The 13,366-nt window shown below is 47.7% G+C and overlaps 1 protein-coding gene across 1 annotated transcript in view; it reads left to right on the top strand.

The window, feature by feature from the left end:
* Nucleotides 1-13,366, top strand: part of DCUN1D3 (defective in cullin neddylation 1 domain containing 3) — a 57,193-nt gene that overhangs the window by 36,735 nt on the left and 7,092 nt on the right. The window contains exon 2 of the mRNA XM_075564592.1: nt 12,758-13,281. Within this exon, the coding sequence (XP_075420707.1) occupies nt 12,851-13,281 (431 nt within the window). The 5' untranslated portion in view covers nt 12,758-12,850. The remainder of the gene's footprint in view (nt 1-12,757; nt 13,282-13,366) is intronic.

Genomic DNA, 13,366 nt, shown 5'->3' with positions numbered 1-13,366 from the left:
AAGCGACCCCCTTGGTCTTCAGCAGCAGAATGCCTGGTGGTCTCTTGACCGCTGCTTTCATGTACATTGATGGTGGATCCAAGCACGATAAAATCCTCGACAACTTCACCTTCATTGAAATTAGGTTCTCATTTAGCAGTTGCTTCGTGAATTGTTCACTGATATTGGTGATATGTGTTTTATTCTTACAGTGTTATTCTTCTCATAAATTCTAGTATTAGTGTTTTGTTTTTAGTGACTTAGTTTTCCTGCCTGTTTACCTTTTCCTCTTTGCTTTAGAGTGGTTGTTGTCCATTTGGTCTCACATAGATTTTTTTTTTAAGTGCACTATACTCACAGACGATACTGTTTTGTAATATAATAAGCTAGTTTGTTATCTCTCTACAACTACCCTTGTGGTAGTTTGGGTTTAGGTTTATAAAGTATCTCAGGGAAATAGTCTTAGACAGTCTTCTACTCTCAACTGGTCCAATAAGTCCAGTGTTTTTAAAATTCTGTTTCACATTTTCTTCCCTCCCATTAGGATCCATCTGTGTCCTTGATAAGAACGACAGGTTCGGGTGGCCAGGGACATCTAGTTCTTGCCCCGGGATAGATGAGGTCATATGTCCTAAAGCCTGTTAGGACAAGTTTCTCTGAGTCTCTGTTTCCTTTTTTTTACTCTCTTGCTCTGGTAAGAAGAGATCACTAATTGTATCTTAGATGGCTGCTCCAAAGCACTTAGGATCCCAGACACTACCCGCCAAACTGGGATATAGAACATAAGCCTGATGAACTGTATTATGCCCGCAGTTGAGTTGCCCCACAAGGCTTAAGGCTTCACAGCAGAAAAATCAATCCCACAAGGTATATCTATCTCTAACTTTTCCCTCTTTATGTTGTATTATGCCATATGAATATAGGCATTTGGGCACATATATATATTCACTCACATTATATATAACTATATATGTAATCTAATCTACATCACCACAAACACTTTGTTTGGTTTTTGTTGCAAACTTGTGGGTTTAAACACATTTTTTCCTTATGCTTTTGTGCTTTGTGTGTGTGTGTGTGGTCAAAATGGGAATTTATTTCACCAAAGAGGGAAATTTCACTGGAGGAAAAAAAAATCTTAAAACACACACAGTTCTTGGTCTATAATAAATGTGGGGCTTATGTACTTCTTTGGCGCCATTTAATTTGGTGAATTACAGACTTCCTTCATTGGACTTTGCATTGGGTGATAAGAAAGGCAGTACCTGCATTGCTATTGTTGCAAAGAACATACATGTCTATTCATGTCTCTGCTCTTAGATATTTAGGGCAGGGTCCTCAAAATTTAAACAGGGGGTCAGTTCACTGTCCATCAGACCCGTTGGAGGGTTGGACTATAGTTTAAAAAAGAACTATGAACAAATTGCTATGCACACTGCACATAATCTTATTTTGAAGTAAAAAACAAATGGGGCAAAAATACCCGGCTGGCTGGATAAATGTCCTCAGGGGGCCGCATGTGGCCAGCGGGTCGTAGTTTGAGGATGCCTGATTTAGGGTGTATGCTGATGAGTGAGATTATTGGGTCACAAAGAAGTTCTATTTCTGGTCTTTTGGGGGGAGTTCCATTCTGTTTTCCTAATAGTTGTGCTGTTGTCCAGCCCCACCAGCAGCGGATAAGGATTCTAATCTACCCGGGTCCCCATTTATTGCTTTCTGGTTTTTGGATCAGTACCAGTTTAGCAAGGGTGAGGTGATAACTCATTGTAGTTTTGATTTACAATGACCAACCATTGCAGCCATTCTTTTCATGAGTCTGTTCGCTGCTTTTATGATCATCTTTGGTGAAATCTCTGTTCACATCTTTGATCCCATTTTTTTAATTTGGTGTTCATCTTTTTGTTGTTGGATTGTTGAAGTTTTCTATGTATTTTATGTTTACTAAGATAGGTTATTTCTAGAGATTCTCCCTGCTACCCCTGGATCTGTAGGTTGATTTTTCATGGGACTGGTCTTTTTTTTTTTTTTGCTGGGCTTGGGAAGCTGAGGCCTGCAATCTGTAGTTCAGACAGCCAATCACTGCAGCTTCCCGTTGGCTAACCAGGTATTACTTAGTTGCTAATAAGAATGGCTATGATGTACCAGGTGTTTTCTGACCGAAGTGGGTCCGGCAGATATGTACCAGATAGTCTCCCTGAGCCTTCTCCCAGCAGCTCAAGGAGGCCAGTGACCACTTGACACAGGAGGAAATTTCGCTTTCCATCAGAGTTGAACCCGTGGCAGAGTTGGGATTTGACTTCAGCGCGGGAGCTTTTGACCATTCTGATGGACTGGGTCAGCGGTCGGCAGCTCTCCAGCCACCTGCACCCTTTCAGTACCTCCATGTGACTGAAGTAAAATGGAAACTTTTTAAAGGATATTTTTTAGATAATGGTGATTGTATTTGTTTGTAAAAATATATTTATGGCTCTTGAATAGGATTCAAATTATTGTGAGGGACAGGATTGACTTTCTGTTTCAAAATTTTGCCAGCCCTCTGTCTGGATGATCAGGTGTAGGCCAGGTGGTGGGGGACTAACCTCGGGGGCATCTGCCGGAGAAGTGGGAGGGCGCAGACCAGGTCTCACTGTATTTCCAGTGGCTCATGATAAGCCTAGCTGTGCTGGGTTTGCTTTGGTGCCCTTCCTGAGCTCACAGCCCTGTGGGACAGGCGTTGCCTGGGGGCTTCGTTGTAGGTGAGCTCAGCAGTCCAACCTAGGCATAAAGGTCATGATTTCTCAAGTCAGGCATACCCCAGCTGTTTGCTATCTAGTGCTTTACCGTTCACTCCGTGCCTCAGTTTCCCTGTTTTTATATGGGGTTGTAGTCAGGATGTGTGTGTTATTAATGTGCATAAATTGCTTAGTATAGTACCTGGCACCATATCAAGTGTTCAATAATTGATAACTGCTGGCATTAGCTGCTAGCCAGCAACTAGCAGCTCATGGGCCCAGGGAGACTTTCAACTTAAAACACTTGACGTACTGCCAACCTGGCACGCAAGACAGGACACTGAGATTGAAGCTGGGGAAAGCCCCGGGACCAAAAGTCTTTTCCCAGAAAAAGGGCTACACGCAAGAAGGCAAACAACTGATCTCACACTCAGAAATTAGTCAGCGTTGAGCCTGTACTCATCCATGACCAGAAGTTCCACTGGGTTCAGACCCCTACTTGCCTGCTTCAGACCGGGCCCAGGTTGGAAAAAGGCGCCTGACCCTCTGGTACTCAATGATTGATCATCTGTCTAAATGGATTTTTCTTTTCTGTTTTTCATCAGCTGGGCACATTAAAAGACATCAGTTTCCAGCCAGTTTTGCTGTCGGGTCATCTAAGATGCTTTTCTGGATGGTCTGGCTGGGTAAATGGGATTAGGGTATCTTTGACAGGGACCCCATCTGTTGTGTCCCTACATGAAGGTTGTGGTGCCAGGATTTAGAACAGCAGTTCTCCACCTGTGGGTTGAGACCCCTTTGGGGGTCAAGCAACCCTTTCAGGGGTTGCCTGATATCATAACAGTAGCAAAATTACAGTTATGAAGTAGCAAGGAAAATAATTTTATGGTTGGAGGGGGCGGTCAACACAACATGAGGAACTGTATTAAAGGGTCGCGGCATTAGGAAGGTCGAGAACTACAGATTTAGAGGAAGCTGGTATAACCAAGCAGGTGGCAGTGGGGGCGGGACTGAGTTATCTGAAGTAGATGGGTCAGGTGGTGGCAAAAAAAAACAAACAACAACATCCTCTTTCCTTGCTGGGTAATCCCAGCCTGGCTCAGCAGCAGAAGCTGAGCAGCAAACCCCAGTGAGTCAGCGCGCTTAGGAATCGGAGGGGCCATTCTGTGCGCATGTGGCGTTTGTGTGAGTTTAGGCTTTTTGTTTCTTTCAGCGTGCTACTCTTTAGAAACACAGATCTGGAAACCAGACCCTCCACATGGTATAGTCACATTTGTTTTGAGATAATTTCGTTCAAACAGTTGCTTCCTTTGTGTGAGTTTTCCAAGAATTAATCCCTTGCCTTTTTACATGTTTTCCTAGTTTGTATTCTTGCTTACTAGCTATACAAACAAGAAAAGACTTTTCTAACAACCTTGTTTGTGTCTGTCACCTTCCACACTAAAACCGTGCAAGGCTGGCAGTATGGTTTTGAAGCAAAGTCAAGCTGCAAGTCTTTGGAACGCATGGACAGCCATCTCTTTTTGTCATTTAGTCTTCTTGAAGGTAGGGAATGGGACACACCCTGATAGGAGTAGTCTCTAACAATGACAAGAAGGATGATGATCATCATTTGAAACTTCTTATAGAGCCGGAGCATACTCTTTAGAGAGCATGCCCTCAAATTTATCCAGATACTATTCGGAGTAAACTAAGGCCTGCAGGTGTGTGTGATTTAAAGCTTGGCATCCTATCACAATCCCCTTTCTCGTCCCCTGCCAGCCACCCACCAGCTTTCCATGGGATCATGGAGCACCCGTGAGTGCACCCTGGGGCTTGGGGAGCTGCCTTTATTTGGTCCCAAGCTAGCTTTTCCTGCCACAATTGGAACTCTTGGCCCACATTTCTATTGCATAGTAACTTCAGTGTTGGCAGTTATTATGGTAGTGTTGCTAACTCTCCTGAGTTGGCCCCAGGCACAACAGAGCAAAATACTCCTGTTCCTGTGGCTATCTCTCTGAGTGGTTGAAGCCAAGCTGTTGTGATCCAGAGGATTTTTCATTAATTGATTTTTGGAATTGGATAGCCAGGCCTTTTTTCCAAGTTTGTCTTCGTCTAGAAGTGCTCTTGAAACCAGGAATTGAACCTGCGTCTCAAACGGAAGGTGAGAATTCTACTACTGACCCAGCAAGTATTAGAGCAGCTGGCAAGCTTCTTCAAGTGAAGTATTAAATGATAAATGTATCTTCTGGGAGGCTGGCTAAGGGGAGAAATATAAGAATCCCAAGTAGATAATCATGGAGAAATCACCTCACTTCCAGCTCAGAACTTTCTAGCAGTGCATTAAGCAACACTTTGTGCACATAATGCATGCATGAAGCACCAAGAGCAGTGTTTCTCGTATCCGCCAGGCTTCCCTTTTCATTCAGCAATTGTCTTGCTGTTCAGATGGTCCTTTTAAAGTGAAGCCAGCCCGCCCCTGGGAGGACTGAACCTGTGGGTCCTGTAGACGATGCACCTGCATTCTGCGCCTGGCTTCTGCTGACAGCCTCCCCGAGGACCCTGTGGGAGACAAGGAGAGGTGTTCAGAGACGGGGATAATTGGCATGGGGTGTAAGTTTGATGGATAGCCTCTCTAAGTCAGGGGAGCGGCTGGGAAGGACACCTCACCCACTGTGCGAAATAGCCCCAGAGAGGAATATGGGAAAAGCTGGAGTAAATTCACGATTTTTTCTGGGGCCTCATTAGTCTTGACCCTTGTCTGGGCATGACCAGTCCTAAGGCTCCAAGAGACTGAAGAAGGCAGACTTTTATGATTTATAGGAGTTTTATTTAAGGGATCCCTGACTGAGATAAAATCCTGGGCAGTGGCAAGCCCAGACTCGTCTCCTCATCCCCTAGAGCAGTGCTTCTCAACCTTCCTGATGCCCCAACCCTTTAATACAGTTCCTCATGTTGTGGTGACCTCCCTGAACCATAAAATTATTTTCTTTTCTTTTTTTTCATAAAATTATTTTCATTGTTATTTCATAACTTTAATTTTTCTACTGTTATGAATCGGGTGACCCCTGTGAAAAGGTCGTTCAACCCCGAAAGGGGTCACCACCCACAAGTTGAGAACTGCTGCCCTAGAGAGAGGCAAGGGCTTTTACAGCTTGGTGAGCAAAGGCGGCTTGGGGCCGGGGCCCTGGTCCTCCAAGACCACCCTAGCAAGGGTTACAGAAAAGTGACTTCGCAAATGGAGCGAGCTAGCAGTAAATGACAACATAGCTGTATTTGGTCTCACACAAGCCTATGACCCCACAGTCAGTTTACCCCGTCCAGAAAGCCTCTTAAGATCTGGCTCGTGTTCCGTATGCAAGGTCCTAAGAGCCCTGCAGGGGCGTGGCATCACTGTAGGTGGAGACAGCAGCTTTGCTAGAGGAAAGGAGAAAAACAGGTGGCCTCAGCAGACTGGCCTTCAGGTGAGGTGTGTCCAGAGTTGTCACTTCTTCAAGTGGCCAGACAAATCAGCGGTGCTCTGGTGGCAGTCTGGTCTGTAGCGTCTAGGAAGCCACTGCCAAACATGGCCCAACTTGAACGGCCATCAGGATGCCCAAGTGGTGCGCTTTATTCACTGGCTTGTGTCTGCAGTAGGGTGAGTGTGGGGGGGAAAGTGAGGTCTCCTCATCTAATGTTATGTCCGTGTGTCCCGCCTGTCTTTCCCAGGTAAAATCTCCCCAGGAAAAGGTCAGATCTCTCCCTGCCTTTAAAAAAAAATTTTTTTTTTGTCATTGGGGGTTGAGGGTTGGGGATTGATTCTTGCAAATCTTCTGACAATCCATCATTCAGTTGTATTACGCACACTTGTACATATGTTACCATCAACATTTCCCAAACCTTTTCTTTCTACTTGAACCCTTGGTATCAGCTCCTCTTTTTCCCCCTCTCTTCCCCACCCTCCCGAATCCTTGATCAATTATATATTGTTGTTGTTGTTTCCTGTCTTACACTATCTGTTTTCTCCCTTCACCCACATTTTTGTTATTTGTACCCCTAGGGGGGTGGGCTATTATATCTAACCTTGTCATTGGTTCCCCCTTTCTCCCCACCCCCCATGATATCGCTATTCCCACTACTGTTCCTGAGGTTTTTATCTGTCCTGAATTCCTTGGGTTGAGAGCTCTTATCTGTAACAATGTGTGTATTCCAGTTTAGCCAGATTTGTAAGGTAGAACTAGGTCATGGTAATGGGGGTGGGGGGATCATTTAGGAACTAGAAGAATGATGTATGATTCATCGGTGGTATATATAAATGTCTAAAAATGGGCTTTGAGTCTCCACTCCAAGCCCCCTCATTCACAGCAGTGTAATTGTTTGTTTTGTATCTTTTTATTTTATTAGGGGCTCATACAACTCATCACAATCCATACATACATCAGTTGTGTAAAGCACATTTGTACATTCATTGCCCTCACCATTTTCAAAACATTTGCTCTCCACCTAAGCCCCTGACATCAGCTCATTTTCCCCTCCTTCTCTACTCCCCCCTCACTCATGAACCCTTGATAATTTATGAATTATTATTTTGTCATATCTTGCACTGTCTGATGTCTCCCTTCACCCACTTTTCTTTTGATGCCTGATACCTGACCCCCTGGTGTGCTTCTTCCATTTGGGTTATTTGCTTCCCTGCTAAATGGCTACTGTTTCACCTTCAATCCTTTTAAGACCCCAGACACTATATCTTCTGCTAGCCGAGCACCATTTACTCTCTTCAACACATTTGCTTAAGCACCCATTTAGTCTTCAGCGATTAAGTCGGGAAGGTAAGTATCAAAGAGTGCCGAGTTATTTGAACAAAGTATTCTTGTGTGTAGGGAGACCTTGAGTAAAGGCCCAAAGTCCTTCTGCTATCTTAATACTTTTAACATATAAATATATGTACATTGGCCTCTATCCCTTTCATCATAAATTAATATATGTATGTATACACATGCTTATAGCTATTTTTTCTATTTTCTTTCACCTTCCTCTTGTCCCACTAGCATGCTCACCCTCCATTCGACTCTCAGTAATTCTTCTTGGTTACATTGCACTTGATCAAACCCCACCAGGTATGATACACCCTCCTCACCATCATTTTTAGATCTTGTGTTGTTCCCTCATCCCTTAGTTTGTTGGCTCCCTGCTCTCCTTCCCCACCCCATCCTCTCCCATGTCCCCCGATTGGGACCACTGGTCCCATTGTTTTCTCTTCAGGATGGTTTGTCCTTCCTCTCTTATATAGATAGACAGACTCCCTGTCTTATATTCCATGTGTGTGTCTTTCCCAGACCACCCAGTCCTGCGAGAAGCACCCCCTTTCCCCGCACACTTTCAGATTTTGGGTTGGAAAGGCAGATGTTTAGTAGGTACTAAGATTAGGAAACACACATACACATACACACACACACATTAGGATCATGCTATTGGATACCTTTGGGTGGTGACAACAGTGGCACCGTCAGTGTCTTCCCAGGCTGAGTGTACCACATGTGCAACCCTGGGGAGCAGGGGTAGAGTCCAGACTTCTGTATGCTAGAAAAGGGACCCACTTGCACCCTTCATGCTGTTGCTGTCAGCGCAGGTGAAGGCCCTGCTCCCACTCCACACATGTGGAGCTTGCCCGTCGGTGAGACCCTTCATGCAACAGTATGGTGGCTTCCCATATTCTTCCCAGTTCTTCAGTTTCCCAAGGAATAAAGGAACCAATCCATTCTGTGGAGTGACCCACGACAAATGCCAGGTCCTGAGTTATTTGTAGTGCCACAGGACTTTGCCCCAGCAGCAGCCTGGGCAGCTTGCAAAGCCTATGATGTCATTTGTGCTAAGTGGAAGGTCCAAGTGTAGCACAGGGAGCGAAAGCCTCAGTGAGGTTGAATTTATCAACCTCAAAGCCCCAGGCAGCACTCCTCCTCCAAGTCTGTTACGGTTATGTTCCCTTAGGTTTAAGAGGAAGATTTCCTTTTCCTGGTACCTACCACACACCTGCCTTTCTAACCTTCAATACGTTTCCTTCAGGGCTGCTAACATATGCCCAGAATCTGGGCACAGCTTCACCGTTCAGGATCGTGGGGTAGATGCCGTGGGCATGTGCAGGAACATAGCAGTCACGGAAACACTATATTTCACAGCTTTGTCTGCTTCTTGGGCTTCTACCAACACAGGCACTCCAGTGGGTACCCCGTTCTGGACACACCGTTCTAACCCTTTGCTCCAGTGTCTGCTGCTTGGTTCCCCACAGGCAAAGAGGTGACTGGGCTGCCACGTGAAAAGGCCAGTGGCAGAGGTTTGGAGATGTTCCCAAATCTCCTGCTTCAGCGCCCCCACCCCCAGGACCTTGCCCACTATCGTTCACTGCCCCTGAGGCCAGTGGCCAGTTTACACAGTTAGTCCACAGGCCACTGCCAAACGTCTCTGCAGAGGGTTACATACAGGCCAGGGTTCATGGCTGATGGCCATCCTTTGGCCTTTAATGCAGCCCATTGATTGCTTTTCCCTGAGCCAATTTCACCTGTTAGAGTCGTGTGTGTACCAGGCACCTGCTAGCAACAGGCCCTCCCTCTAGTAGCAGAGAGGGAGCGAGGGAAGGCAGCTCTGGTGGCACACTAGCCTGTGCTGGGGTCCTCATAGTATGTATATGTGCCCTTCCCGCAGGGTCCTCAGCAGTTTTCGCTTGTTGACCCACACTGTCATTTCCTCAGAAGCTTGCTGCAGTTGCTGTGTCCTAGTCCCAAGAGGCACTCTTAGCTACCACCCAGTGGAGTTGGCTGAGTGAGGTAGAAATACTGTGAAAGAGCCAAAAAGGGCTACCCTTCTTTTGGCCTCTTAGAGGAGGGACAGTCTTGCAAACTTGTAAACCCATGGCTTTAGGCAACACTCCTGATAAATGCACCTTTTGGGGGTTCCCAGCTCGCCCGCTCCCTTGTAGGAGGGTGATTAGCACCTAGACATTCCGGTAACAGAAGCATCCTCAATAGTTAATGTGGTATCATCAGTGCAGTGATGCCAAGGGGAGCGGCAGTGGGGAGAGAAGATAGAGTTGGGTCCCTGGTAACCATCCCACAGCATGTGTTGGCGCCCATTACTGCCCTTCCTAGTCCTGCGCATATGGAGCGAGAGCAGTGTTTCCCAAAGCGGGTGGTGGTGCCGGGTGGCAGCTAGAATGGTATAGCGTGGCTACAGAGACCTACACCTGATCCTGGATTATGGGCTACAGTACAAATTGCCAGGAGGGCACTGAGTAATTCCCACCCCACCCCCCGAGGGGGTGGTAGACCAAATACGTTTGGAGATCTATAGGCTAGAGGCATGCTAACGAACACACGAGCCAGGTTGGACACCGTCTGATATGGGCCAGGTGTCTCCTAACAGTCCTAACTGGGATGGTAGGGTCCAGGGTCTTCTCACTACTGTGACTTCAGTTTTCCCACAGCGAATCCACCCTAGATGTATTCTGCCAAGGGAGATGGCCTGGAAAAACACCTTAGGGTTTCCGAAGACCAGACTGTTCCCAACCAGAGCGAGGGCTCCAGCTTGTTGGTTCCTGACCGGTGTATTCTGACTTCCACTTGGGGTCTCCAGTCACCATGCAGGACTCTGTCCTTCCAGTGATTTCAGCTTCCAGCACCAGTCTCTAGAAACTAGGTGGGTCTCGCTGGAGGCCAGGGGCTTGATCTCACAGGGCCAGAGTAGGAGACCAAAGATGGCAGTGTCTTTCATAGGTGGTTTTCTCTTTTACTGCCCTCTCCTGCAACCACTAAGTTCTCAGGTTACTATCAGGGGCTTCACTTGCTTTTGTGCACCACCCCCACTTTCCCACATTACACCCCCTCACCTCATCTGCTCTGAGCTGCATGCGAAGTGTGGGGCCACCTGCAAGATCCCACATTCCTTTTCTGCCCCAAAGAACTCTGGCCCCATAATGATGGGCTTATACTTTCTTACTTTGCCAGCACTGCTCTGAGGGGAGAAAGGAACAGCCAGGTGGCTTCCCCACATGCCACATGCCAAGGAGTTGGCCTGGGCATCATCAGCTCCAGCTCTCACTCTCCCTGCCTGAGGGAGAGAAGAGGGAGGGGCTAGGCGATGGTTGCCCCAACTGGGGCTCCACTCATGGAAAGGGGGCTGGGGGAGTAGTGTTGGGCCGAGAGCCTTCATTCACTCTCCACAATCCCTGTCCCTGAACCCTTCCTCCTCTTCACAAACTCTCTCCTCGAGGCAGCAGACAGCCCTGGCACCCATCCCTTTTGAATGGCGCTCTTCTGGCCATTCTCGTAGGTACAGGAGCTTTCGGGGCTGTAGGGTGTCTGGCCAATTACACTGCTCACAGGAGTTTCCACACCCAGGATGTGCGACTTGGCATTGGGTGTGGGGGGTGGGGTGAGGTTGGCAACCCTGTGTCCATGCAGTACTCCACATGAGCCTGGGTAGGTGCTTATGGGAGAGGCCTCTTCAGGTGCTGTTGCTGACTCCTGGGATTCTCCCACCACAGGTGGATTAAACCTGCCCCTGTGGAGCTCACTGACTCAGGGTTGACTCCCGGCAGTTGCCGCTACCTTTTCAGCCCTGCCTTCAGCCCACTGGCAAGTTTGCCATTGTCTGGGCACAGACCACTAACCTGAAATACCACCCCCCCCGCCGCAAGTTTCCGAAAGCCCAAAGGAGAAGGCTGCCAGCTCTGTGATGGTTGTTGTTAGGTGCCATCAGGATGAGCCACTGCCCAGTCAGTCCCGTGCCGGCCGGCCTCATAGCTGTTGCCATGTTGGAGCACATGTATGGTTGCAGCCACGATGTCACTTTGACCATGGTGTCTTTTCCACTGACCCTCTACTGAGCAGGACGTCCTCCTTCAGGGACTGGTCTCCTGAAAACACATCCAAAGGAGGTAAAATGAAATCTTGTCATCTTTGCCACCAAGGAGCTCTGGCTGTACTTCTTCCAAGACCGATGTATTTATTCTTGTAGCCGTCCATGGTACTTTGAATATTCTTCATCAGTGCCATGTTTCTTCTTCAGTCTTCCTTATTCTGTGTCTAACTATCACATGCATATGAGGCCATGGGAAATATCATGGCTTGGGTCAGGCGCATCTTAGTCCTCAAAATAACATCCTAGCTTTTCAGTACTCTGTGATGGTAATACGATAGTAACATAACCCCAACCAAACCTGCTGCCTTTGGAGTTGATTCCAACTCGTAGTGATCCAAAATCGTTAAGGGAGCAGGTAAGCTCATTTTTCTCCCTTGGGTAGACTGGAGGTTTTGAACCACTAACCCGGAGGTTAGCAGCCCAGTGCTTAACCCAGAGCAATACAAGAACTTCTTACAATGGTTAATAACAGCATTTTTAGTTAAGGGGCTACTTAGTGGGCTGAAGTATTGGGCAGTGGTGAGGCCAGACTCTAGTTTCCTTTGCATCTCCAGAGAAAGACAAAGGTGGCATGATGTCAGGGCCTCGGACGTCCAAGGCCACGGAGCAAGTCCTGTGTTACATGTGGAAATGAGCTAGTGCGCAAGCCAGAAGAGCATGGCCGTGCTCAGCCACACCAAAGCTCACTTCCCTACAGCCTTTCCTTCCGTTCATCTACAGGCCTGTGGAGCGAGCCCCTCGTATATTATCCTGGATATTCTATCCTTTTCTTCTGAGAAATCCTACTTAAAAAGGAACCCTGGGGATTCTGACGTTAGGGGCTAGGAATTTAACTAACTCTTACGTGATGGCAAGTAGAAAGATGTACTTTCTACTATTTTCTGGCCAAACTGCTCTTCCTCAATGTGTTCTGGCATGAATCAACCTCTCTGTGGCAAATGTTACCTTCAGGATTGCAAGAATTTCCCCTCCTCATTCTCCTTGTGTGCCCTTGTCACTGGCAAACTGCATCCTGAAGATGGAGGTATGGAGCTGGCAAACGAGGGAGTTGATGGTTGGCGGGCACTAAGGGCATCTCCCTTGGTGTTTTGTTGGCTCATTAAGAAGGCCTGGCGCACCAGAGGGCAGCCAAGGAGGGTAGCATCCATGCTGTGTCTTCGCTGGCTCGATGTGACTGTGCTCTGCTTTCCCTCCAGGTTGGCTGGCTCCTCCAGCTGATGGCATGTTGAGGCACATACGAGGACATCTCATCCTGAGGGGGCCACTCTAGAGGCTAGGCCACCAGCACCATGGGCCAGTGTGTCACCAAATGTAAGAATCCCTCGTCAACCTTGGGCAGCAAGAATGGAGACCGTGACCCCAGCAGCAAATCCCACAGCCGGCGGAGCGCAGGCCATCGTGAGGAACAAGTGCCAGCCTGCGGCAAGCCAGGCGGGGATATTCTCGTTAATGGGACCAAGAAAACGGAGGCTGCCACTGAGGCCTTCCAGCTGCCAACGTCCTCAGGAGATGCTGGGAGGGAGCCGAAGTCCAAGGCCGAGGAGTCTTCCTTGCAGAGGTTGGAAGAACTGTTCAGGCGCTACAAGGACGAGCGGGAGGATGCAATTTTGGAGGAAGGCATGGAGCGCTTTTGCAATGACCTGTGTGTCGACCCCACAGAATTTCGAGTGCTGCTCTTGGCTTGGAAGTTCCAGGCTGCTACCATGTGCAAATTCACCAGGTTAGTCACAAATAGTTCATGTCCACCAGGTGAGCCAAGGAGGAAAGAACACACCATTGGGCAGTTGTGCCCACCTAGGATATAA

Source organism: Tenrec ecaudatus, chromosome 12 (assembly GCF_050624435.1).
Source record: "Tenrec ecaudatus isolate mTenEca1 chromosome 12, mTenEca1.hap1, whole genome shotgun sequence".
Taxonomy (NCBI): Eukaryota; Metazoa; Chordata; class Mammalia; order Afrosoricida; family Tenrecidae; genus Tenrec; species Tenrec ecaudatus.
Note: the sequence above shows the minus strand (reverse complement) of the source record. Positions and strands in the feature narration are given on the sequence as shown.